The following is a 26,393-nucleotide window of genomic DNA, read 5'->3' as shown; positions in this document are numbered from 1 at the left end:
TAAACTAGTTTGCGTAAGTTATTCAACTGAAAGTGCTTGCATAGTAAAAACGCAACACTGGTTCTAAGTTCTGTACTGCGTTTTTGCTTTATAAATCTACAGTTCTGTGTCAAAATTTTAAATTATTAACTTTTATTTGTAGAAATTAAATTTATGCGCAGTAAGCTTTTATTATTTGAAAATAAAGCAATTGAAAATCGAGTTAAAATAATTCAGGTTACTTTACGCTTTCAAGCATGATACTTTTTTATATGCACTAGTTTTGATTTAATGTGATTCTAAAAATTAACCAATAATTGATCATGGCGGTTCGAATTCTCGACTACAAAAATATTAAGCGACATTTGAGCTTAAAGTTTACGGTAAAACCAATAAATATCTTATTTAGAAAAAAAATATTATTATTTTTTTAACTTTATCAAAGTAACTTTTCAACCTATACTACTTATACTAAAACTTAAACTTATAACTAAATAAGTTTATGAATTTAATTTTACTAAAGGCTAAAGAATTTAAAATAACGAAACCAAGGAAAAATTGAAATGTCAATATCGTAATGTCTAAAAACTTTCGTAATTTGTTTCGAAGTACATGATAAGTTTTTAAGAAATTTTGTCAATATAAATTTGATTTCGAATAAAAAAACTGTTATTTATAAATGTTTGTATTTAATGCAACGAAGCTTTGTAAGATTTATAAATATGTTTAATAATTTAATACAAAATTATTACTTATTAAATACAATGTTTTACATTTTACTCAGTGCCTTTACACGATTTTAAGCAGTTTATCTAAATGATTATTATAATAGTTTTTACTTTGACAGAAAAACTAATCGCATAAAACATGGTTAAACAAACACGTAAAATAGAAGATTTCACTTTTGTAAGAAAACACAAAAAATACGGAGTTGAAATGGTGAGCATTAAAGAGCTTAAGAAAAAAAAAGTTTCCCTGATACGAAACCCGGTTATGAGCGATTTCCAGCAGGGAGAAGTTGGGAACTGCGCAATGGTAGCCGCGCTCGCAGCCCTCTCCACGAGACCGGAGTTTATGCGCGAAATCTTTCCCGCCATCGAGCACTCGAAGAAGAGAGGCACCAAAATTCACTTCAAACTGTTCTGCAAAGGAGTTCCGACGACGCTGACCGTGGACGACGCCCTGCCGTATCTGAAAGGCCACGGGCTGGCTTACGCGCGTTCCTTCAACTACCAAAACAAGTACCTGGCGTCGTACTTTGAAAAGGCGTACGTGAAGCAGACTTGCTACAACTCGTATTCTCTCTGCGACAACTCGGAACCTTTGTTCGTGTTTTCGACTTTCAGCGACTGCATGAGCTGCTGCTACTTTTGGGAAGAGGACGAGCCCAAAACCAGCCTGCTAGATGACGTCATGCGTGAAATGGAAAAGGGCAGCTCGGTCGTACTGAGTTTAAACCCGGATTTTGATGAAGATGCAAATGAGTTAGGCGGCGGTCATTCTTACACGGTTGTTGGGGTAAACCGCGACGCAGTCAAACTCTACGATCCCAACTGCGTTCCCAAAGACTCCCTGCCTTCCTCGCTCGCAAGCAGTGACGCTGACAAAGACAAAGGCGAAGTTTGGGTAGGAAAAAAGGTCTTTGATGACAAACAGGTCGACGTCGTTGCTCTGCATTCGAAAAACATGTACAAAACTAACTTTAAAGTACACAGGCAGGTAGATCTAAAACGTTCAAAAGAAAGTAGCGAGTTCTGGTTGACGTCGTGCAAGATTTCTGTGAAAGAAAAATCCACTTTCATGGTAAACTTCTTCTTGTATTCGCACTTGGTTGAAAACGTGGGGTTTAAACTGACAACGGAGGATAAAAAAAAAGCTGATACGCATTTTGAATTACCGGAAGTATTTACTTGTGATAACTTCTCTACACTCAAGAAAGGGGATTATTTGACTCAATATTTTCAGAGATTTGAGCTGAAACCAAGCACATATGAGATTTCTTTTATAATAAAATTGTCAGATGAACAATTAGAGAAGAGTGCTATAGCTGACTTTTTATTGAAAATTGGATCAACCTCGGAATGTAGTTTCGAAGAGTTAAGTAATAAAACAAAGATTGTTGAATAAAAAGATTATTAGAAGGACTTGAAATGATAATAACTTTTCAGACCTGAGGATCCAAACTTTGGGTGAAACATTGTTGTCTTTTTGTAAACAAAGTTATTATTTGTATTGTCTCCGAATAAATTGTTGTCAAGACCTCTTGTGTTAAAAGTGTGACCTCTTCACGCATACTTAAAACAACCATATTTATTTCTCAACGCCTTCCTTAAAGACTTTCTTTATCGAGTCGTACACCACATGCTTTAAAACTTCTTACGAGCTAATACACTTATATTTTGTCATCTTCTAAATAATTACATATTTAGTAATAAAACAATCAATTAGACGAAGTGAAAGAAAAGAAAACTAAACTAAAATTAACTGAATTTTGTGTTTAAAAAAGTAATTAAAAACTTTTCTAATAACATAATAAGTAAAAAAATAAATATATATTTCTCTTTAAATTAACTTATTAAAAGGATAAAAATAATATTAATAGAAAACCTGAATGATAGGTTAAAACTCCTTTTAAAAATGTAAAAATGTAATACACTGAAGTATTTCTACGTAAAATTTTATTAGTATTTTGTGCTAATAGTGTAATTTTTCTTTTTATAATTGATGATTTTATTTGAACAGAAAAATGAACTTTACATTTAGTTAGATAAATAAACTATTGCATATTTTTTATAGTTTTAAAAAGGTTAATTCTACCATAACTGAGCTTAACTTTTATCAATGAAAATATAAAGAAAAGAACTGCAACATTATTCGCTTAATAATAAAGAAAAAAAAAGAAGATAAAAATAACAACAACAAGTTTCTTTCTTTTTTTAAACTTAAACATTGTAACACTTGAATAGTGTTTTGCAGTCGATAGTGGCTTTCTTTCTTTTCTCTCAAAATTGTTTACTCAAATTCAGTAAAAGCGCTTGTTTTTTTGGGGGAGTTAGTTTTCAGTGTCTTAGTTGATAACGCTTCTATTTCTTGCAAAGTGTTGTGTTTCCATTGTACACTTGTACGATGGCGACTGTTTTTTATGTGAACTTTTGAACTAAAGTAGTTTATTTGTACAATTTGCTATATTTTGTTTAGTCGTATTTCTATTCATTGTAATACACCTTTTTGTTCAGAGACTCGATTTCTATATATAAGTATTTAAACATTTTAACAATCTTACTACTTTATTAGGCTAAGCTTAAATGATAGTTTAAGTTATTTAACCAAATCAGTTCGAAACATTTAATTAACCGTCACCGATATTGTTACAACGCGTTAAGTTAGTTAATATCCAGGTTCGCGTAACTAAGTAACAACTTTCTAATCGTTTGATAGGTGAAACATATTTTTTATATTTTAGATACTTGTCTAAGTCAAAAATTGCAACAATAAAAAGCAAAATTATTTAAAATACAAAGAAGATTTTGGATTTCCTTACAGAAAGAGTTTTTTAACGTAAGTTTGCTTAAAACAATTATCTCAACCTACTATTTAAATGCTTAATTCTCTGTTAAAAATATACACCTATATATTTTTTTTTACATTGGCATGCTAAAAAAAAAGGAAAACAGTTTGTAAGTATTCTGATCCTAATTCAAAAAAGTAATCTTAAAAATTTATCTTAATAGTAACCAGATAAAAAGTGCTGCAATCTAGACTAAACCATTCTTATTGTAACCAAACATATTAAGTGTTGAACCAAAAAATAAAATTAAAGTTTTGAGGCTAAATGGCAAACAATATTAACTCCTCAAACAAAAGTAAATAAACGAGTAGCAATGATCACAAATAACCTTGATAATTACTATTTAATCGATAACTTTAAGGTCATCCTGGAACTTTTTAAAATGACTTATATTTTTTTGACATAATGGTCCATAACTTACTACCTTGGTAAGATAGCATATGACTTGATTTGCTTTTTAATTTAGGTAGGAAAAAATTGGTTTCTGAAGACCTCGTATGATAGTTATGGACACCTAGTTTAAGTTTAGGATAAATTTAAGACTTAGTTTAGGATAAGTTTTAAACTTTCTTATACTTTCTTCAATTTTTTATAATGTTTGCATCTAAGTGCTCTGTTTATGAGTACAATGATATCATTTATACATTTTTTATTTGCTCTTCCCCACAACAACAAGATTTCTAACATTCCTCATAAGCAAAAATATAATGATCAAACATAATGCTTTTTCATTTAAGAAATATCTCGTTTTATATATTACACCCAAAGTACTTTGTAACTTTGTTTTTATGATTTTTAAGTGTTTTTACTACTTGAAATTTCTGTCTTAAATAAAACCTAAATATTTATTGCTATATATCTTTGTTATAACTGTGTTACTTATTTTTACTTTAAGATTTAAGTTTTTCCAAAAATTATTTTTTGATTGATGTATAACGATGCTGCTGGTTTTATCAAGGTTAAGTTTGAGTTTAATTACCATAAGCCAATCTGATACTTTTTTTTAACTCTGTATATAAACTCACTTAATAGTTATTCTCCTAAAAGTAATAAATAACACTAATAAAAACAGAATAAAGACAGCCGTTTTCAACTTATAATTTATCTGCTAACATAGACAACACTTAAAAAGAAGTAGTTTTAATTAAAATTTCCTAAGGTTTAAAACAACATTTAAGAAAATAAATTTATTTTTTTCTAACAAAGTTTAAGCGATTTTTTTTAAAGTAATTTATTGTCCTGGACATGACTTTAAACCAGGGTTTCCCAAACTTTTTTGCTAATGGCCCCCTTTAAAGAGTTTGAAAAAGTAATGGCCCCTTCAACATATAGATTACTCATAAACTCCGATAAAATACACATAAGACCTTTTTTCTTTTTTTTTTTTTGCTCTTCATCTAAAACTCAAGAATATCTAGTGTAAGTTTCTAAACTGCCATAAAATACACGTCAGACCTTTTTTTTGCTCTTCATCTGAAACTCAAGAATATCTAGTGTAAGTTTCTAAATATCTAGTGTAAGTTTCAAGTTATGGCCTCATGGCCCCCCCCTGTGGCTTCTTTACTGCTCATGCCCCCCCCTCTTCCCCCTTTGCTGCTCATGGCCCCCTGAGTATCTGTCATGACCACTAGGGGCCACTTGGCCCACTTTGGGAAACCCTGCTTTAAACTGTATCCTGGTATATGACTCGATAACCGAAAGGTTTTTTCGTACACCAGGTCCTTGGACCAAATATTTGAGCTCTTTTTTGTTCAATAAACAATGATATAGTGATTTAGTTTTCTATTAATCAAAAAATTTTGTTTTAGCTCTTTTAAACATATAAGGGCACAATAAAATTATAATTAAAACATTAGTTTTATTTCGATATAACAGTTTTCTTTCTAAATTTAATAAAGCAATACAAACTTTAAAACAACTAAACAAAATATTCTTAGTTCTTTCGTAGGATGAGTTTATACTTAATCAGATAACAGTTTTTTTCAGTTTATAATTTATTAAGAAAATTCATAATTTTTTAAAAGAGGCAGCTTTTTAAGGAATTGTAACAAAATTTTGAGTAAATATCTAATTTTATTTAAAAAAATTTAAATAAAAAAATGTAATATTTGACTTGATATCATCGCAAAAGTAAAGTTAGATCACTTCTTGTTTAAAAACCAGTTAAAACGGCATAAATTTAAACAAATTATTTATTAAAACTTAGTCTAAACTTTTTATGTTCAAAATTATTTTTTCACAAACTTTTATGTTAGACTTGATGCCAAAAACAATGCTAGTCATCTGAAAACTTATTTTTTTCTTTAATTTTTTATACTTTTAATTTTTTACTAAACTTAAGTAAAATTGAAAACCAAGCATTTTTAAGATTTTTAAACGGATATAGATGCTCGCATATGGTTCAAAGTATTAAATGTGTTTTTTTAATTTTTTCAGTTATATAAAAAGTCTACTGGGTCCACAGAACTTAGGTCCAGCCTGTTCCGAATCTAGTTATGAAATCGGAATTTGGCTGAATCCAGCTTAACTACAAAACTTATTCCAACCGGGTTCGGAACTTGTTTTAAAATAAGGATCCGACTGGATCTGGATCCAACTGGATCCGGATCCAACTAATATTGTGTGAATCCCAAGCTCGAAATTCTAACAAGTGTGCCAAAACCTTTGTATTTTGCTCTTTATCGTTAACTCCAGAGTATCTAGTGTAGCTTGCAACTTTTTTTTTACTTATTGTTGTCAACTCACAAAATACTCATCAATTAACACGCTCTAGTGTGAATTTCACAAAGAACTTGGCGCTTTTTTTACCAAAGTATGTTCAACATGACTACTAAGAGTTGAGTACCTTACATTTTGTGCACTTACGTTCAATGGTTGCTCTCGATAGACCGGGTGTTGTTGATTTTAGTGAAGTGCCTTAGATCAAGAAACCTAGAGAAAATTAAAGGTGTTTGACATAACTTCTTCGTCTAACCCACTAATTTCGTAAGTTAAAAAAATGATCTAACATCCAAGGGTGTCTTATCTTTTTTCTTTTTACAAAGGCTACTTTATATTTGGCATAACAGTTGCTACAACGTTAATATTTATTCTAGTTGTAGTAAACTTTAAATTTTACATCATTTTTAAAGTGTTTATTCATTTTTTAGCACACCCCGTGTTTATGAAACAAAAATACTAAAAGTTTTCTTTATACTGCTAGAAAAATATTAAAAGTTATATTTTGTACCGTTAGAAGCATAATTCTAGATTTATGTAAAAAAAAATCGTGAAACATTAATCGAAAATGACATAGTTTAGCACTTTCTTTTCATAATTCAGAAACGTTCATTTCTTAAGTTCTAGCGGGACACGTTCAAAATCCACCCGCGATCAAAATCCACACAATATTAAATTTGAGAACCGCTTACCGAACACGGGTAAGGATTAGGGGTAACAGTGATAGTTAAAAATAAATTAAAAGTAAATAAAAAAAATAAAAAAATATATAAAATAAATTAGTAAATAAAGAAAGTGTAAAAAAATCGGGAGGATATTTAACGCGGGTGGATTTTGATAGTAAACTATTTTAGCAAACCTCTTTTAAAAGTATTAATAATTTTATAACTGTTTCATGTAACTCAGGGGTCGGCAGCTTTTTATAAGTTGCGGGCAAATTTTTCTAGAAGAAGTTTAACGCGGGCTGCAGTCATTTTAAATTATTTTTAGTAATCAACATAAGAATTCTACTTTAAACTAAAAATATTATAAAATAAGCACTGTTAGAACATTGTCAACAAATAAACTTAAAATTTGAAGCCTAATTGTGAGACTTTACCACAAAAACTTTTCTCTATCCTATTTTAAAAATATAGGTTTTCAGCTAAAACGTACCTCGTGGGCCGCAGTTGTTTAATTTTTATTTGACTTTTCTAATCACACTATTAAATAAAAAAATAAATTGTCAAACCATTCGCATAAAATAGTCATAAAACTTAAAGTACGAAAATTTCAGCTTATTTCATATTTTTGAACTTTTGAAAGTTTTCCTTAAAGAAGTTGAATGCTATCTTTTAATGTTTATGTTTTTTGTTACGAATGTTTATTTTGTTTTATAAACTTACTCAAAAATATTTTCAAGGTCTAAAAATATTTTATATTACTGTATATATATGTATTAAGCTTAGACTCTATCTCTATTTGTATGTTATTACAAGTTTCCAAGTACATTTTGCATACAACTTTCTAAAAAAACATTTTGCTAAGTATTTTTTAGAATAACTTTCTTTCCTATCTTTTTAGATTGTTTTATAGTTGAGGTTTAAACTTTAAGTTGAAAATAAAAAACTTCTTAGCTTTTAATAGATTTTGAAAACATGTGGTGTACTACTCGATAACCAAAAGATTTCTTCGTACACCAGGTTCTTAGAGTAATTAAATCACCAAAGATTTTAAGCGTTTTTTTTTATCATTTAATAATCATAATTAATTCAATTCTATAACGTTTTAAAACCTTTTGTTGCCTTCAAAAACCCTTCTACGCCTCATGCCTTTCAGCTAAAAAAAAATTGATTTACGAATAAACAAAAGCTTTTTCTTCTTTTTAACTCTGAGTAACTTAAGAGAAGGTTGTTTTACTGAACTTCTTACGAATGGTTTTACTAAACTTATTTTATTAATTGGGTCTTAAAATGTGTGGCAAAGGGGATTTTTATAAATATTCATAGTTTCCAAAAAAAAACAATAACAAAGCACTACTTATAATTTATTCGCTAACATAGATAACACTAAAAAAGAAGTAGTTTTAATTAAAATTTCCAAAGATTTAAAACAACATTTAAGAAAATAAATTTATTTTCTTCCATTAAAATTTAAACGATTTTTTTTCTTATGTAGTCTAAAACCTTTTTTATTGCGTTTTAGACGCCATTCTAATGTTTCACGAGGCGAAGGATCCGGCACTGCTGTTGTAGGTCCGGATGAAGGATCCGGCACTGCTGTTGTAGGTCCGGATGAAGGATCCGGCACTGCTGTTGTAGGTCCGGATGAAGGATTCGGCATTAGTGTTGTAGGTCCGGATGAAGGATCCGGCACTGCTGTTGTAGGTCGGGATGAAGGATCCGGCACTGCTGTTGTAGGTCCGGATGAAGGATCCGGCACTGCTGTTGTAGGTCCGGATGAAGGATCCGGCACTGCTGTTGTAGGTCCGGATGAAGGATCCGGCACTGCTGTTGTAGGTCCGGATGAAGGATCCGGCACTGCTGTTGTAGGTCCGGATGAAGGATCCGGCACTGCTGTTGTAGGTCCGGATGAAGGATCCGGCACTGCTGTTGTAGGTCCGGATGAAGGATCCGGCACTGCTGTTGTAGGTCCGGATGAAGGATCCGGCACTGCTGTTGTAGGTCCGGATGAAGGATCCGGCACTGCTGTTGTAGGTCCGGATGAAGGATTCGGCATTAGTGTTGTAGGTCCGGATGAAGGATCCGGCACTGCTGTTGTAGGTCCGGATGAAGGATCCGGCACTGCTGTTGTAGGTCCGGATGAAGGATTCGGCACTGCTGTTGTAGGTCCGGATGAAGGATCCGGCACTGGTAATGTAGGTCCGGCCGTTGATCTTCCATGAGCTTCTATCAATTCGTTATTTTGTTCCATTTCATTTAGTTTAAAACTACTACTAACACTATGAATATAGTTCTAAGATAAGATTCTATAGTATATTTTATGTTAAAAAAGTTACACCCACTCCTCTATGGCCTTAAAAGTAAAATATTGTTTTTATTGTAAAGTAGATATTAAATCGTTGATATATTCATGATATCATATTATATATGTTTTATTAAAATTAATTATAAATCTGAGTTACCGTTCAAAATAACTTTAGTTATCAATATTACTTATGATAATTTTTTTTTTAATTATTTCATGTAGTTTTAAAGTTTAAAACTAAACTAGTTATATGCTACATTCAGCAAAGTGGTATTATGTTTATATACATGAAAATTAGACTTAATTTGATTAACGATGCTAATTATATGATTTATAATTGCAATTATTTAGCTTTAACGACATAAAAATCACTTTTTAAAACCGATATGGCATTTTACAAACTTACCACCATAAGCTTATAAGCATAACTAAATTAAAATTAAAATTGTACAAAATTAGCAGTTAAAACTAGTTGAAACTGGGTAACAGTGTATTTAGTAAAATATTCGGCACAAAAGAAATTAAAAGTTAATAAATATGCATTGACCAGAAGACGTTCGTTTCTAAAACTTTTTGTTTTTCGGTAAACTAAGAGAAATTTACTTTTAAATTATAATATATTGTACGCATCGAAAAGTTATAATTAAAATTAAAAAATCTAATTATATTTTTTTAGTTCTATAACACCCTTCAATTTTAAAAATACTTTTTTAAAGTTATTATAAACAAAGTATGTCATTTATTAGTTTTCAAAACATTAGATATTGACATTTAGTTTAGTATTCTTTACAAAGAATAACATACATTTCCTTTAACTATTTGCTACATTCTAATTAGTTTAAGACAACGTCTAAACTTTAATTGTTAATGAGCCAATGGCTTTTATTTATCTTATTTTTAAGTATTACTTACATATTTAAATTAATTTTTTTAAAAACTTAAAAAAACAATTATATATACTTTATTAAATATTTTCTGTCAAATCAATAACCAATTTGAAATAGTGCGTTCAAAAACCTTTTGATCCTGCTTTGCAGACCATAGCACCTCCTACATAGGAGAGACAAAATGTTTCAAAGAGTTTCTGACCATAAAGGACAAGCTACTTTTGCCCACTTGCATATAAGTTTTCTGCATTACAACTCAAACATTTAGAATAACTTCAAAGCATAAATGCTAGAGTTTCGAATTTGCACACGTACAAACACATGTATGTTAAGTACGTGTGGCTTTGAGCTTATTAAAATCTGGCAACAATGCTCCGAAGTTCTTATGAAGTCTATTTGAGGCGAGCTTTACAGCTTAGAATCGATGCTAAGTTGCTGAACAAGAAAAAATAAAACCTAATACAAGAGTAGCAGCAAATAGATAAATGCTTTCAAAAAAAATAATAAACTTACTTTTGTTTTTAACTTAAGATTTTATGGCTTAATATGACGTTTTAAAACATAATAAGTCTGAGTTAAGTTTATAAATTTTTCAAATAATCGTTTAACTTTTAGTTTAAATTTTGAAATATTAACTTAATAACACAAAAGTTTTAATTGTGATAAAAAATTATAATAAATTAAAAATGTAAATATTTTAGCATCAAAATTATTTTTGAGTACAATGAAATACCTCGCTGCAATAGGTTTTTTGCATTCTTTTTACAACTTACTTGTTAAACTAATTTCTAACATTTTTTTATAGAATTTTTTTGAGAGATTTATTCAGATAGTTAAAACTCTATTATCAAAAAACAACTAAATCAATTTCAGTAATTCTATAAACCTACTTGAATTATATACTAAAAAAAAGTAAAAGTTATGTTTAAAATACAAAACAACAATTTTTGAATATAGATTACTGAACTTTTCTCTTAATATGACCTTTATACTTAGTAGAAAGTTTTTTCTAATGTTTTTTTTTTCTGATTGAGTAATTTATTGTCCTGGACATAACTTTAAACCAGGGTTTCCCAAACTTTTTTGCTAATGGCCCCCTTTAAAGAGTTTGAAAAAGTAATGGCCCCCTTCAACATATAGATTACTCATAAACTACGATAAATACACATAAGACCTTTTTTTTTTTTTTGCTCTTCATCTAAAACTCAAGAATATCTAGTGTAAGTTTCTAAACTGCCATAAAATACACGTCAGACCTTTTTTTTGCCCTTCATCTGAAAGTCAAGAATATCTTGTGTAAGTTTCTAAATATCTAGTGTAAGTTTCAAGTTATGGCCTCATGGCCCCCCCTGTGGCTTCTTTACTGCTCATGCCCCCCCTCTTCCCCCTTTGCTGCTCATGGCCCCCTGAGTATCTGTCATGACCACTAGGGGGCCACTTGGCCCACTTTGGGAAACCCTGCTTTAAACTGTATCCTGGTATATGACTCGATAACCGAAAGGTTTTTTCGTACACCAGGTCCTTGGACCAAATATTTGAGCTCTTTTTTTGTTCAAAAAACAATGATATTGTGATTTAGTTTTTTATTAGTCAAAAAATTTTGTTTTAGCTCTTTTAAACATATAAGGGCACAATAAAATTATAATTAAAACATTAGTTTTTTTTCGATATAACAGTTTTCCTTCTAAATTTAATAAAGCAATACAAACTTAAAAACAACTAAACAAAATATTCTTAGTTCTTTCGTAGGATGAGTTTATACTTAATCAGATAACAGTTTTTTTTCAGTTTATAATTTATTAAGAAAATTCATAATTTTTTAAAAGAGGCAGCTTTTTAAGGAATTGTAACAAAATTTTGAGTAAATATCTAATTTTATTTGAAACAATTTAAATAAAAAAATGTAATATTTGACTTAATATCATCGCAAAAGTAAAGTTAGATCACTTCTTGTTTAAAAACCAGTTAAAACGGCATAAATTTAAACAAATTATTTTTTTAAACTTAGTCTAAACTTTTTATGTTCAAAATTATTTTTTCACAAATTTTTATGTTAGACTTGATGCCAAAAACAATGCTAGTCATCTGAAAACTTATTTTTTTCTTTAATTTTTTAAACTTTTAATTTTTTACTAAACTTAAGTAAAATTGAAAACCAAGCATTTTTAAGATTTTTAAACGGATATAGATGCTCGCATATGGTTCAAATGTGTTTTTTTAATTTTTTCAGTTATATAAAAAGTCTACTGGGTCCACAGAACTTAGGTCCAGCCTGTTCCGAATCTAGTTATGAAATCGGAATTTGGCTGAATCCAGCTTAACTACAAAACTTATTCCAACCGGGTTCGGAACTTGTTTTAAAATAAGGATCCGACTGGATCCAGATCCAACTAATATTGTGTGAATCCCAAGCTCGAAATTCTAACAAGTGTGCCAAAACCTTTGTATTTTGCTCTTTATCGTTAACTCCAGAGTATCTAGTGTAGCTTGCAACTTTTTTTTTACTTATTGTTGTCAACTCACAAAATACTCATCAATTAACACGCTCTAGTGTGAATTTCACAAAGAACTTTGCGCTTTTTTTGCAAAGTATGTTCAACATGACTACTAAGAGTTGAGTACCTTACATTTTGTGCACTTACGTTCAATGGTTGCTCTCGATAGACCGGGTGTTGTTGATTTTAGTGAAGTGCCTTAGATCAAGAAACCTAGAGAAAATTAAAGGTGTTTGACATAACTTCTTCGTCTAACCCACTAATTTCGTAAGTTAAAAAAATGATCTAACACCCAAGGGTGTCTTATCTTTTTTTTTTTTTACAAAAGCTACTTTATACTTGGCATAACAGTTGCTACAACGTTAATATTTATTCTAGTTGTAGTAAACTTTAAATTTTACATCATTTTTAAAGTGTTTATTCATTTTTTAGCACACCCCGTGTTTATGAAACAAAAATACTAAAAGTTTTCTTTATACTGCTAAAAAAATATTAAAAGTTTTATTTTGTACCGTTAGAAGCATAATTCTAGATTTATGTAAAAAAAAATCGTGAAACATTAATCGAAAATGACATAGTTTAGCACTTTCTTTTCATAATTCAGAAACGTTCATTTCTTAAGTTCTAGCGGGACACGTTCAAAATCCTCCCGCGATCAAAATCCACACAATATTAAATTTGAGAACCGCTTACCGAACACGAGTAAGGGTTAGGGGTAACAGTGATAGTTAAAAATAAATTAAAAGTAATTAAAAAAAGATAAAAAAAAATATAAAATAAATTAGTAAATAAAAAAAGTGTAAAACAATCGGGAGGATATTTAACGCGGGTGGATTTTGATAGTAAACTGTTTTAGCAAACCTCTTTTAAAAGTATTAATAATTTTATAACTGTTTCATGTAACTCAGGGGTCGGCAGCTTTTTATAAGTTGCTGGCAAATTTTTCTAGAAGAAGTTTAACGCGGGCTGCAGTCATTTTAAATTATTTTTAGTAATCAACATAAGAATTCTACTTTAAACTAAAATATTATAAAATAAGCAATGTTAGAACATTGTCAACAAATAAATTTTAAATTAGAAGCCTAATTGTGAGACTTTAACACAAAAACTTTTCTATATCCTATTTGAAAAATGTAGGTTTTCAGCTAAAACGTACCTCGCGGGCCGCAGTTGTTTAACTCCCGATTTGACTGTTGTATTCACTTCACACTATTAAATAAAAGTTAAGTTGTCAAACCATTCGCATAAAATAGTCATAAAACTTAAAGTACGAAAATTTCAGCTTATTTCATATTTTTGAACTTTTGAAAATTTTCCTTAAAGAAGTTGAATGCTATCTTTTAATGTTTATGTTTTTTGTTACGAATGTTTATTTTGTTTTATAAACTTATTCAAAATATTTTCAAGGTCTAAAAATATTTTATATTACTGTATATATATGTATTTAAGTATTAAGCTTAGACTCTATCTCTATTTGTATGTTATTACAAGTTTCCAAGTACATTTTGAATACAACTTTCTAAAAAAACATTTTAATAAGTATTTTTTAGAATAATTTTCTTTCCTATCTTTTTTGATTGTTTTATTTGTTGAGTTTTAAACTTTAAGTTGAAAACAAAAAACTTCTTAGCTTTTAATAGATTTTGAAAACATGTGGTGTACTACTCGATAACCAAAAGGTTTCTTCGTAAACCAGGTTCTTAGAGTAATTAAATCACCAAAATTTTCAAGCGTTTTTCTTTTATCATTTAATAATCAATAATTAATTCAATTCTATAACGTTTTAAAACCTTTTATTGCCTTCAAAAACCCTTCTACGCTTCATGCCTTTCAGCTAAAAAAAAATTGATTTACGAATAAACAAAAGCTTTTTCTTCTTTTTTAACTCTGAGTAACTTAGGAAAAGGTTGTTTTACTGAACTTCTTACGAATGGTTTTACTAAACTTATTTTATTATTTGGGTCTTAAAATGTGTGGCAAAGGGGATTTTTATAAATATTCATAGTTTACAAAAAAAAACAATAACAAAGCACTACTTATAATTTTTATCAATTAAGGTAAACTGAGGAAATTTAAGAATAAATATTCAGTTTTAGTTGAATATAAATATGATTCAAAAATACTTGAATTGTATAATTAAGTATAAAAAATTTAATAAATAAAAGTTTAACATAATCTGTACATAATTCCTGTATAATATATGATTTTGGCCTTTATTTAAAAGTTTATAAATTCAATGCACTAAATAAACTTGCATTTTTATCTTCCAGTATAATTAAATTTTTGTGTAAGCATTTAAAAATTTAATAATTAATAGTAGCCAGAAAAAAAAGAAAGAATATTTCGTTGATAAAAGTTAAAAAAAACTCTAAAAACTACTTTTCACAGAGTTGCCACACATTTTGGATATTTCAAGATATTTTGAAACTTTTGAAAATCTCTGAATAACTAAGGGCAGTTCAGGATAATTCTGGATATTTTGAAGTTGTTTTAAAACTTAAGGGTGACTCTGCATAGTTTTGTTTGTTTTAATAAAATATCAGGGTAGGTGTAAGAATTTAAAAAATTTCAAGCCTGGTTTTTTGATTTTGAATGAGATTTAGTTGATTTAGTTTAAATGTTTAGATATTTTATATCCAATTTTATTGATAAACTTCTTTTTTCTTAATTTTTAGAAATTTGAACTTTTTTTAAATGTTTTGATAAAACTCAGGATGTCTTTGGATAGTTTAAGGTCACAGAAAACAGATTTTTGACTCAAAGAGTGGCGGCCCTGTTTTCAACTACATTTTTGATTGACTTAGGTCATAGAGGTTCTACCTTGTATTCAAAATGCAGTATCTTTATCTAAGATAGATTTTTTTCCAAGCTAGTAGAACATTTTTGTGGATTAGCATTTTTTAATGTAGCTTTTGAGATAAGTGATTAAATTTAAAGAGTTGTTAAATAAGTTAGGTATAGAGGGTGAAAAAAAAAATTGGGATAAAGTATATATTTTTTTAAATACATAGTTGCCAAAAAGCCTAGCATCCTGAAAAAACCTGGAAAAACCCGAAATTTGACAATTTAGTCTAAAAAGTTAGGAAGAAACTGAAATTTGAGGAAATAAAAAAAAATCTAGGATATCAAAAAAAAACACGAAAAAACCTGGAGAAATCTGGAATTTCAAACATATTAAGCAGAAATTTTTGACTTAACACAAAAATTATGAAAACTTGTATGCATGTTAGGGTGCATCTGTTGCCTTTTCAAAAATTAAGTTTTAAAGTTGGTGCACTGAAAAATTATTTCAGCAGTGTGGAAAATCAAAAAAAAAAAAAAACAACAACACCAACTAGATTAGTCTCATAGATAGATTTATTGAAAATGAGCTAATGACATTTAAAAATATTTTTAATGGATCTTTTAAAAATAGTTAACAGAGGGGTTGGTCAAAATTTTATTTTTTACATTTTTTCACCTTATTCACAGTTTTGTGGTTAAATAACTTTTAGATTTTGTTTGTTCATTTCTATAATAAAAAGTTCAATTAGTTATAGAGTTGTATTAAAAAAAACATAAATATTTGTAAGTATTTTGGTTCTAAAGAAAGTAAAACAAATTGATGAAATGGTTTTAACATTAGTTTGGTTCTAAAATTGTGCTAAAGTTTGGAGCTTAATTCTTAAGCCTTTGATAATTTGTAGATTGTCTTGAAGCGTGTTTTCATTTCTTAAAAAAATAGAAAATTTCTGCACAATTTAGCATCTTGTTAGGCAATGTCTTGACATTGCATTACTTTTACTAATTCTTTGATGTTTAAGTAATCTCTGTTGTTAATCCATTGTTATGGGAAGAAAAGTATGATTGCAGAGTAGAACAAAAAAAAACATTGAATTGCTTCCAACAAAGTACTAGATCTCGGTTCATTCCTTCTTCAGTAGCAAAATTAGACAGTTAAGGTAACTCATTCTTGTTTCTATAGTTTGTTTTTATCAGTTTAAAGCATCAGAAATCTTAGTTTTTATTACTAGAGTGGTATCATTATCAAACAAACTAGTTCTTTAACAAGATACCAGAGAAGGCAATTCATTGAATTTATCACAGAGGTTGCACACAACTTATCACTACTTTTCTAATTTTGAAGTGTGTTTATTCAATTTCAGTATATCTTAGGAGCTGATGAAGCAACAGTACAGTTCATCTATAGGGAACGTAGCAGTTTATACAAAAATCAACAAAGTGTTTAAGTTTCTTCAGTATAATATTGTCTATAATTTTTTTCAATGAGTTTTTTTGAAAACAAAGTTATTTTAAGAGCTTAAATGACTTTGCTCATCAATTTAGCTTTAAAAACAGCTCCCAGACGTTGAATAGTGAAACCAAGCAAGATTTTATTACATATTTGATTTAAGGCTAGCTTGACAAGCTTTTAATAATCATCACACAGACAAGTCAAATTTCCAAGTTTTTTAAACTGACAAATTTTAGAAGTAACATTTGTAATAACAAATCTCTATCAAAATGTTGCCAGGTTAAATTATAACTCATACTAAAACTCCTTAAGATCTTAGGAGTTTTTAAATTTTATATGGCTAGAGAACAAAAAACTTTATCTAGTAGCAGCTCTAGTACAGAATGCCTACAAGCTAGCTAAAATATTGACATACCAAGACACTTTTAGAATGTCACACAAGTGCCTGTTTTGCATCTTGTAATGTCAAAAACCATACAGTTATTACTGTTCTGTTTTTAATATAATCCATCAACATATATGTAATTAAAAAAGGTCTAATATCATTAATATCTGTATATGATAAAAGTTTGCAATAAGTAAGTTTGTCAAAAAAAGGTTTGTATTTAGAAGTACATTTTACTGTCCTCCAATAAGAAGTTTATGTAGAAATATTATGTTCATAAATTTTATACCTTTCTTTATGCTGTTATAACTAAAAAAGTTTATGTACATGTTTTTCAAACTATTTATTGTACTAAATAACAATTTTTCTAAACTTATATATTTGTTATAGGTAATACACAATTATATTGAAAATATTCAACAGTGTGTATATGGTAAAAGTTAAAAATTCACAATTTGATGTCTATTAAGAGAAAGATTTCTTACTAGATAAAACAGGGTAAATTATTGTTTTATAATTTTTTAAAAGTTTTTTTTGTACAAAATTGACATAACAAAGACAAAATATGTTCATTCAACAAAAGATTTTTTTATAAATACTCATTAAATCAGTATAATCCAATAAATGTTATGTTACATAATCAAAGAATCAGACAGCTAATAGTAGAAATAACTTTTATTGGTACTTTTATTTAAAAAAAAACTTGTATATAGATTTATATTGCCACTTTATTATAATTTCAAGGCTTTTAAACTTTAGTGAAAGCAAGATATATAGGGAAATTAAATCGTAAATCAGTTTTAAGAATATTTTATAGTGGTAAATTGTTAGAGTTTCATATATATTAATGAAAATGTAAATTAGAAAAAAATAGAATGAATATAATCATTTAATTTTAGTCTCAAATTATTTTACTATTGCCAGAACTTGTTTTTTAAATTACCTTTCATTTATATCAAACAAAAATAAACATTTTCTAAGCAAACTTTTGAATATTTTAATTATAGTTAAAGTTTATTTAATCATTGTTTTACAAACATATAATGTTTGCTCATAAAAATGGAGTCCTTGAGCGAGCGCTGCCACCAAAAAAAAGTGCAAAAGAAATAGCAAAAATCAGCAAACATGTCAAAATAAACAACAAGGAAATTAGCAAGCTGTCTGCACTCATATCTGAAAAGTTCATCAGCGGTGAGTTCTCACTGGACAACTGGAAAGCTCACGAGCTTCACCCGGATCAAGCCAACAACAAGGCCGTGGACTTTATATTTGCTGTGGACATCCTGAACTTTTCTTTCTGGCCCAGCAGTGGTGATGAGAAGTTCAAAGTTGCCTACCAGGGAAAGGAGTACACAGGGTACTGGTCCCTGGTGGCTGCTATAATGAGGGCGCAAGACAAGGGAATTCCCTTTTGCAGTGCAGAGTACATGGCTAAGGTGACTGACAGTGAAATGGAGGAAGTTTTCAAATCTGATCTTGGAGTAGCGCCACTATTGAAAGAGAGAAGAATGGCAATAAATGAGGCAGGGAAAGTTTTGCTGGAAAAATTTGAAGGCAGTTTTGTAAATTGCCTGAAAAAATGTAACCACGACGTTGTTGAGCTGTTGAAGGTGCTGACCACCAATTTCACTTCCTTGCAAGACATAAGTGTTTGTGGTGACAAAGTGTACTCGTTTCTGAAGCGCGCCCAGATCATAGTCGCTGATGTTTGGGGCTGTTTTCAAGGTGAAGGTCTGGGGTATTTCAAAAACATTGAGGAAATCACCATGTTTGCGGATTACAGAGTCCCTCAGACTTTAGAGTACTTTGAAATACTAAAGTATTCTGATGAGTTGAAGCAAAAGCTGAACAGTTTAGAAGTTATGGAAAAGGATTGCATTTATGAAATTGAGATAAGAGGCTGTTCTATTCACGCTGTTGAGCTGCTGAGGGATTGTGTGCTGAAAGACCTGGCTGAGAAGGAAGCCAGTAAAGATGTGCTTGATATTGTCAACTCTATCACCTTGGACTTCTTTTTGTGGGATTTTGCTAGAGCGCATAGGAAGGAAATGAACCATTTGCAGTTTCATAGAGTAAGGACTATTTACTACTAGAAGCTGTATTAATTGTTTGATAAGCAAAAATTAAAATTTCAACAAAAAAGACTCAAGTTATAAAATTAATTTGGTACTTTAATCAAACTTGTAAATATATTTATTTTATTCAGTCAGTTGTTCTTATAGGACTTTTATTTTTTATGAAAATTATGTTATAGTTGAATTATAATTATTTTTTAAAGTATTTGTTTTTGTGTGTTAGTAAATATATTTTTATTTGACTTTATTTAGTTTTTTCATAGTTTTACTAGTGTTTGATTTTGTTTGTAAAATTTTGTTGTATAGTTTTTGATGGTCTTAACAGTTTATGGTGTATTTTAAACTAAAAAAAACTTGTTTAACTAACAAACAATATTTTCATTTCATTCATGTTTTAATTTGCAGATTTAGTACTAATTTTTTTTAAATTTTACATTTGTACATTTTTTACTATGTTTTAAAGTTATATTAAATTACAGTTTGTAGTTTAGGTACAATTTTAAAACCTTAGTGATTTTACTTTTTATTTATATCAACTTTGAAAATCCATATTATTTCAGCAAGATTTATACAGCAGTTATCATGGCAATTAATTTTATCAGATTTTATTTAACATAACTATTATGAGAGATGCTTTCGGCTGAGGAATTGAAATTAAAAGATGATGCAAAATACAAGCAATACTGCAATCAGATAGACAAGGCTCTGAGGAGTTTTGAGGCTTCCAATGAGTGGGCCGATCTTATATCCGCCCTTGGAAAACTTCAAAAGGTTTCTTATTGTTTCAGTATTAACCTGTGCACATTTTGTACTAAACTCTATTTAGTGTATTCAAGGCCACCTGTTGCTTAAGTGGATGGTTATACTTGAGCTAGTTTACAGTTTAACCTGAAAATAGCAAACATTTTCCTTAAATTAAATGAAGTATTCTAATTATAAAGGTTTCGGCTTTAATTTTTTTTAAATATTTAAAAAAATTTTAAACACGTAATTTTAAAAAGCAACTTTTTCAAGGAATGATCGTTAATTGCTTTAAGTTTAAAACAGCTTATTTAAAACTCAAGTTTGTACTTGGTTTGTATCAAAAAGTAGCAGCTTTGTTTTTAGTACCATATTTTGTATCATTATTATTGTTGGTTATAGATAACAATCAAATTAATATTTCACCAGACGTTGAGTTCCAAATACAAGTTTGTTCCAAACAAGTTGTTGGTGGCAAAACGCTTAGCCCAATGCATGCACCCGAACCTACCTGGGGGCGTCCACATTAAAGCGCTGTCCGTTTACAAAACCATATTTGAAATCCTGTCCAAAGAACAACTCGGTAAAGATTTGTACCTCTACAGGTTAGATTATTTTATGTTTTTTAATTATTTATTTAAAATTTTTAAGGACCATTTTTATACTAGTTCAGTATTTTTAAGTTTTTGTTTAAGAAAATATTACTTTAAGCTTTTTTTTGTTATATTAATTCATTAAATTAAATGCATATTAATAAGTTTTGGATTGTATTTTTTGGTCTAAATTAGATGTCCTCATTGTTATCTTTTACAACCTAAAATGCATTCTCACAAATGACAACAATTTAGTTCTGTATTTTGCTCTGTTTAGCTTTGTTTAATTAACTTTAAAAAAAAAAACTATTTTTGTCAAACAACAATGACTAGAATAGATTTATAGTAGTTAGTATTTATTAGAACAATAAAACTAAATTATTAAAAATAAAAGTATATCAAAATATACATTTGAACTCAGAATATTTGTCTGTATTAATTGTTTTAATGTTTTCATAAAAGTTTAAACTAATTAAAGTTAAAATTTTTCAACTAAGTAATATTTTATGGTCTTCAATTTATTTACGTTTTTGGCTAAAAAATAAATGGTGAAAGTTGTGTCAATTTGTTTCACACATTTTGAGTTGGAATTGGAAAAAATTGGATTTATTTATTACTTGTTAAAATTTCAAAAATTATACTTTATTGTTATAACAAGTATGGTAATTTTTGTTTATTGAATAATAAACTTTCACATTTAGAGGTGATTACAGTCCTTTTTTGCCTGAAATATTTTAAAATTGTTATCTTCATAATTAATAGAAACAAAAAAGCTTTTAAAAGAAAACAATATGTTTTTTTCGTAATAGTTTCTTACAATTACTTTCTTAGTTGAACATCAACTTAATTAGTAATAGTCAAAAAGCAATATTTAATATTATTAAAAAAATTACATTACTACCACGATTGTTTCTAAAATAAATAAAAAAGATACGTGTCTACAAAGTATTTAATTGTTGATATTCCTATGTTAATACCTAACTAATTAATATTTAAGGGCATAGGGGGGGGTAAACACCCTTTTTTGGTTTTTGATCTTATTTTATATAGTTTTTGCTAAGCTACAAAATGCTTTTTACAGATTTAAAAATTTCAAAATATTTTTTGAGATATAGCCGGTCAAAGTCGGAGGCAACAACAGGTTCCTTATGGGAGGCGCAAACTAAAACGGCAAAAATAGACTATTTTACTAAAAATCTATCTTCTCCTACGTTTTTTGAGATAACTACCTCAAATTTTCAGGAAATGTTCCTTGATATATTTAAAAAATTCTGTCGGAAGGAATTTTTTAAAAATTAAAAAATAAAAATTTTATATAAAAAATAAACAAAAAAAACAGTTTTTTTTTAGTTTTTTTATTATAAAATTTTTATTTTTTAATTTTTTTAAATTCTGTTCCGACAGAATTTTCTAAATATTCCAAGGAACATTTCCTGAAAATTTGAAGTAGTTATCTTAAAAAACGTAGGAGGAGATAGATTTTTAGTGATTTCTAGTTATTTGCCTTTTTAGTTTGCGCCTCCCATAAGGTTCCTATTGTTGCCTCCGACTTTGACCGGCTATATCTCAAAAATTATTTTGAACTTTTTGAATCTGTAAAAAGCATCTTGTAGCTTAGTAAAAACTATATAAAATAAGATCAAAAACCAAAAAAGGGTGTTTACCCCCCCCCCCTATGCCCTTAATAGATTATAATTTAGCTGTATGTGCAGAAAAATAATTGTTTAAAATTGTTTCTAAAAAACTGTATTTATTAAGAACAAGATGTTTTTCGTATGGTTTATGAGTTACTAAGTTTAACCTGATCACTTGCATGATAGTTAATTTATGTTCAGTCAATTTACAGCACATTTTATATTAACAACCATACAGCAACTATAAGATTTTATATTTGTTTAGTTCTTTAACAACAAACTAAATACTTATTGTTAAAACACAAGATCTTTTTGTTTGTTTGACTAACTTTAGCTATCGTATTCATTACGATGCGTTGTAGTGCAATTTATGTTTAGATAACTTATATCTTATGTTCGAACAACTTTTACAGCACAGGAATATTTCCAATTTACTTGTCGGCATCTTTGCAAGTTCGCCCAAAGGTTCTTTCCCTAATTGAAAACTATTTCCTTCCTCTAGAAACTTCGCTGTCAATATGCCTGGACGGTTTATTGTTTGGGCTTTTACCAGGTTTTTTGTCGTTTAAATATTTAAATAACAGTATTTCTAGTAGTTAATAATATTGTTTATAGTTTACAAGTCTAAAAAGTAATTTTTATATTTAACTTTTCATATACTTTTCATAATGGAGAAAATCATTTTAACTGTTTTTAAGATGTTTCTTTTTCTCAACACATTGACAAGTAGGTACTAAATAAATATTAGCATACAAAGTATTTCTCTTTGTTTATTTCAGTATGGGTCATTAAAATCAATTAATCATCAAATTCTCTTTAAAAACTGCGTGTAGAATATTGTAAATGCAAGTTACAGTTTGTTTATTTAATAATTTAAACGATCACTTTAAATAATTTTGTGATGTATATAAAATTGTAACACTTACTATTAAATTTGTTAACTAATTTGTTAAATTAGTTAAGTGAAAAATTCTTTACAAAGTACTACTTGTGAGGAAAGGTTATTTTAACTTATTTATATATTTTTAGAAATAATGGACGTATCTATTTAATGTTATAGTGTAAACTTTAAATTAATTAATTATTTTATCTACAAAAAAATATTTAGTTACTATAAGTTATCTCACTAAATTTTGAGATTTATTATATTATAAAAATTGAGAGGTACACTTAACCATAAAAAGGTTGAAAAAATTTCCTTAAAAAATATTTTACATAAAATACTTAAAGTAAGGAATGTTGAATTCAAGTTTCAGATACATTTCATTTAATAATAACTCTTGGTATATTTTGATATCTTGATATGTGAAAGCATAACAAGCTTTAGTTAAACACAACAATTTAGATATTCTTTTCAAAATAAAAGTTTAAATGTTGGAGATTATGGTGTAAGTTAATATTGTTTATAAACAGACGTTTTTGTTGCGTAGATAAACTTATCTAATTTGACATGTTACAAAGATAAAGTTTTGCCATAAAAACTAATGAACTTTTCTATTTATGAAATATGTTTTTTTTTTTTAATTACATAAAAATGATTGAACTAGTTTATATGAAAACAGTAAGTTTCTAAATCAAGTGTTAAAATTTGTCTATATTTTCATATTTAAGTCAGTTATTTTATTTGGTCTTTAACAGTTTTAAGTAGCTTTTATTTAGCTTTATCTTATAAAGTTTACATATATTTTTTGTTTAGTTTAAAACTATCACTAAAAACTTTTATGATAACTGTTTTAAAGCTAACAAAAATCTTTTGATGTGTTTATAAACACTTGAAACTTGTTGCATAATAAAATAATGCTTACTTCAAGAGTGTAAGTTTATTGATTTCCATATGAAAGCCTAATGTGCGGCACTTATATATGATAACACCTACTCCATATAAATATAACGCCATGAAAACTGTTTTCCTTTTTATGTGGTTTATAATAGTTTATAATTCTTTTTTGATAACTGTTTGCAGTATTGTACTATTTGCTTTTAAACCAGTCACATGTATAATTTACATATGTCTTCATAAGATACAAATCAATAAACATGGTAATGTTTATTATTTGTGTTAAAAATTTCTTTTGTTACTACAATCAATACAATTCAGTTTAAATAAACTTAAAAAACCTTGGTGATCACAACAAATGTTTTAAAATCAATAAATTTATTTTAAAAAAATCTTTAGTTGAATACCTTACAAAAAGTGCTGATTATAAAATGTTCGTACATATATAATTAAAATAGGCTAAATCTATAACTACGTGTAAAATGAAAGTTGTTATTGTTTGTAATTTGATATTAAACTTTCAAACGTATATTTTTTTATTTGAATATTTTAACTGGGTGCTTTCTGTTAAACTAAGTCGGTATTTAGCTCAAGATAATTAGTTTACTATTTTGAAAGTGTTTAAGTTGTAATTTAAAAAATCTTGTATACTACTAATTATCATTATCACTTTAAATGAATAACAATTTAAAGAACGTGATAAATATGTTTACATGGAATAAAGTTTACAGCTATTACTGTTTATTTGAAAAAATTAAATTCAGATTATTTAGTACAAAGTTTTATGATAAACAATATATAGCTTTCTAGTTTTTTTTTTGTCCTTTCATTTTTTAGGAATAAAAAAAACTTTTTTTTAATTATGAAACCCACTTTTATACTGCAGTTGTGCAATCAACAGTTAAAATTTAATACTGTACTTTTTTGATTTTTAATGGTGTTTCAATACTAATTTATTAAAGCTTCATAACTGTTCTTCAAAGCTTAACACACTACACATACTTCCCAGGTACTTTATACTTCCTGCCAATAACCACACGCACACCTCTTAGGACTAAAAGTAGGAAGTGGACTTTGACATTGATTAAAAACTTATAAACTACACTACTATAGTTTTTTTTTAAATACACTTACTTAAGCAAAACATTATTGTTTTATATGTGAACATTTTATTAAATGATGATTTAATAATAAAATATGCTCAAAAGTCGGCTTAAGGATTATAATAATTTAAAGTACCTTCGACTCATATTGTCGCAGTTTTAGAAGAAGAAAGTAAATGTTTCAAATATATATTTTTTTAATTTGGTTTTGCTAACACATTTCGTTATGTTTATTGTTATTTTTTTACATACAATTTGTCATTTTTTGAATAATTTTTCAACAAATGACCACTGGATTAGAAAGAAGGTTGTAATACTAAAAAATTAAAAACATATCAAATAAAAACATATACAGTTTTAAATTTTGTAGCCAGCATATACTTTTGATGGTAGAGAGCAGATCAGATCTTAAACAAATAAAATTAAAAGATAAACAAAGTGACACGAATAGATGAACTAAATCACCTTCCACTGAGCCCACTTGAAGGGCTTTTAATATTTTATTGCGAATATTTAAGTTCAAAAAAACCGCATATATTAGAAATACCTTATATATCAAGTATATAATAAGGTTGTTTTCAATCCTGAGCAGTAGCTCGAATTGAATTGCACTGTGCTTAGAATTAACAAAAAAAAAAAAAACAACTATAACGTAATTATGAAATTTTGCATAGACATTTTTGAACTTTAATTTTTGCACTGAAGATTGTCCACTACAAAATACAACGTAATATTTATAATTTCTCATCACCACAGGCTTGGAAGAAGGTAGTGAATACTTCACGCGCGTGGATCAGATCTTCACCAAGCTTTGCGACAGGATAGGCAGGAGGGACTTCTTCACGTCCGTGTGGAACTGCGTCACCTCCCCGTCTCCCGCCAGGTTGCCGGCCATCCAGCTCATCACCAGGAAGTTCAACAAGAAGCAAGCGACCAATTACCAGACGGCCATACTGGGCTGCAACTACGATATTGTTGTTAGTATTTGAAATAATTGTATAAATATAAAATGAACTATCACTATAGTGGGCTGCAACTACGATATTGTTTTAGTATTTGAAATAATTGTATAAATATAAAATGATCTATCACTATACTGGGCTGCAACTATGATATTGTTGTTAATATTTGAAATAATTGTATAAATATAAAATGAACTATCACTATACTGGGCTGCAACTACGACATTGTTGTTAGTATTTGAAATAATTGTATAAATATAAAATGAACTATCACT

At 28.3% G+C, this 26,393-nt stretch overlaps 2 protein-coding genes across 5 annotated transcripts in view; both read left to right on the top strand.

The window, feature by feature from the left end:
• Nucleotides 1-18,253: 18,253 nt before the first annotated feature.
• Nucleotides 18,254-19,362, top strand: LOC145838310 (queuosine 5'-phosphate N-glycosylase/hydrolase-like). The gene has a single exon (XM_082945879.1). The coding sequence runs from the start codon at nucleotides 18,277-18,279 to the stop codon at nucleotides 19,324-19,326; it is 1,050 nt and encodes a 349-aa protein (XP_082802005.1). The 5' UTR covers nucleotides 18,254-18,276; the 3' UTR covers nucleotides 19,327-19,362.
• Nucleotides 19,363-19,916: 554 nt separating this feature from the next.
• LOC145837715 (protein DOP1A-like) overlaps nucleotides 19,917-26,393 on the top strand; it is a 42,420-nt gene continuing 35,943 nt past the window's right edge. For all 4 annotated transcript variants that reach the window (XM_082945139.1, XM_082945138.1, XM_082945136.1 and 1 more), the window contains exons 1-4: nucleotides 19,917-20,079; nucleotides 20,479-20,654; nucleotides 22,690-22,829; nucleotides 25,913-26,133. In XM_082945139.1, coding sequence (XP_082801265.1) covers nucleotides 19,939-20,079; nucleotides 20,479-20,654; nucleotides 22,690-22,829; nucleotides 25,913-26,133 — 678 coding nt within the window. In that variant the 5' untranslated portion in view covers nucleotides 19,917-19,938. The remainder of the gene's footprint in view (nucleotides 20,080-20,478; nucleotides 20,655-22,689; nucleotides 22,830-25,912; nucleotides 26,134-26,393) is intronic.

Source organism: Thalia democratica, chromosome 6 (genome assembly GCF_965202585.1).
Source record: "Thalia democratica chromosome 6, ktThaDemo2.hap1.1, whole genome shotgun sequence".
NCBI classification, from domain to species: Eukaryota; Metazoa; Chordata; class Thaliacea; order Salpida; family Salpidae; genus Thalia; species Thalia democratica.
Note: the sequence above shows the minus strand (reverse complement) of the source record. Positions and strands in the feature narration are given on the sequence as shown.

Bases quoted from the DNA above. Each gene is read 5' to 3' on its own strand.
- LOC145838310 (XM_082945879.1), top strand. From the start codon at position 18,277: ATGTTTGCTCATAAAAATGGAGTCCTTGAGCGAGCGCTGCCACCAAAA.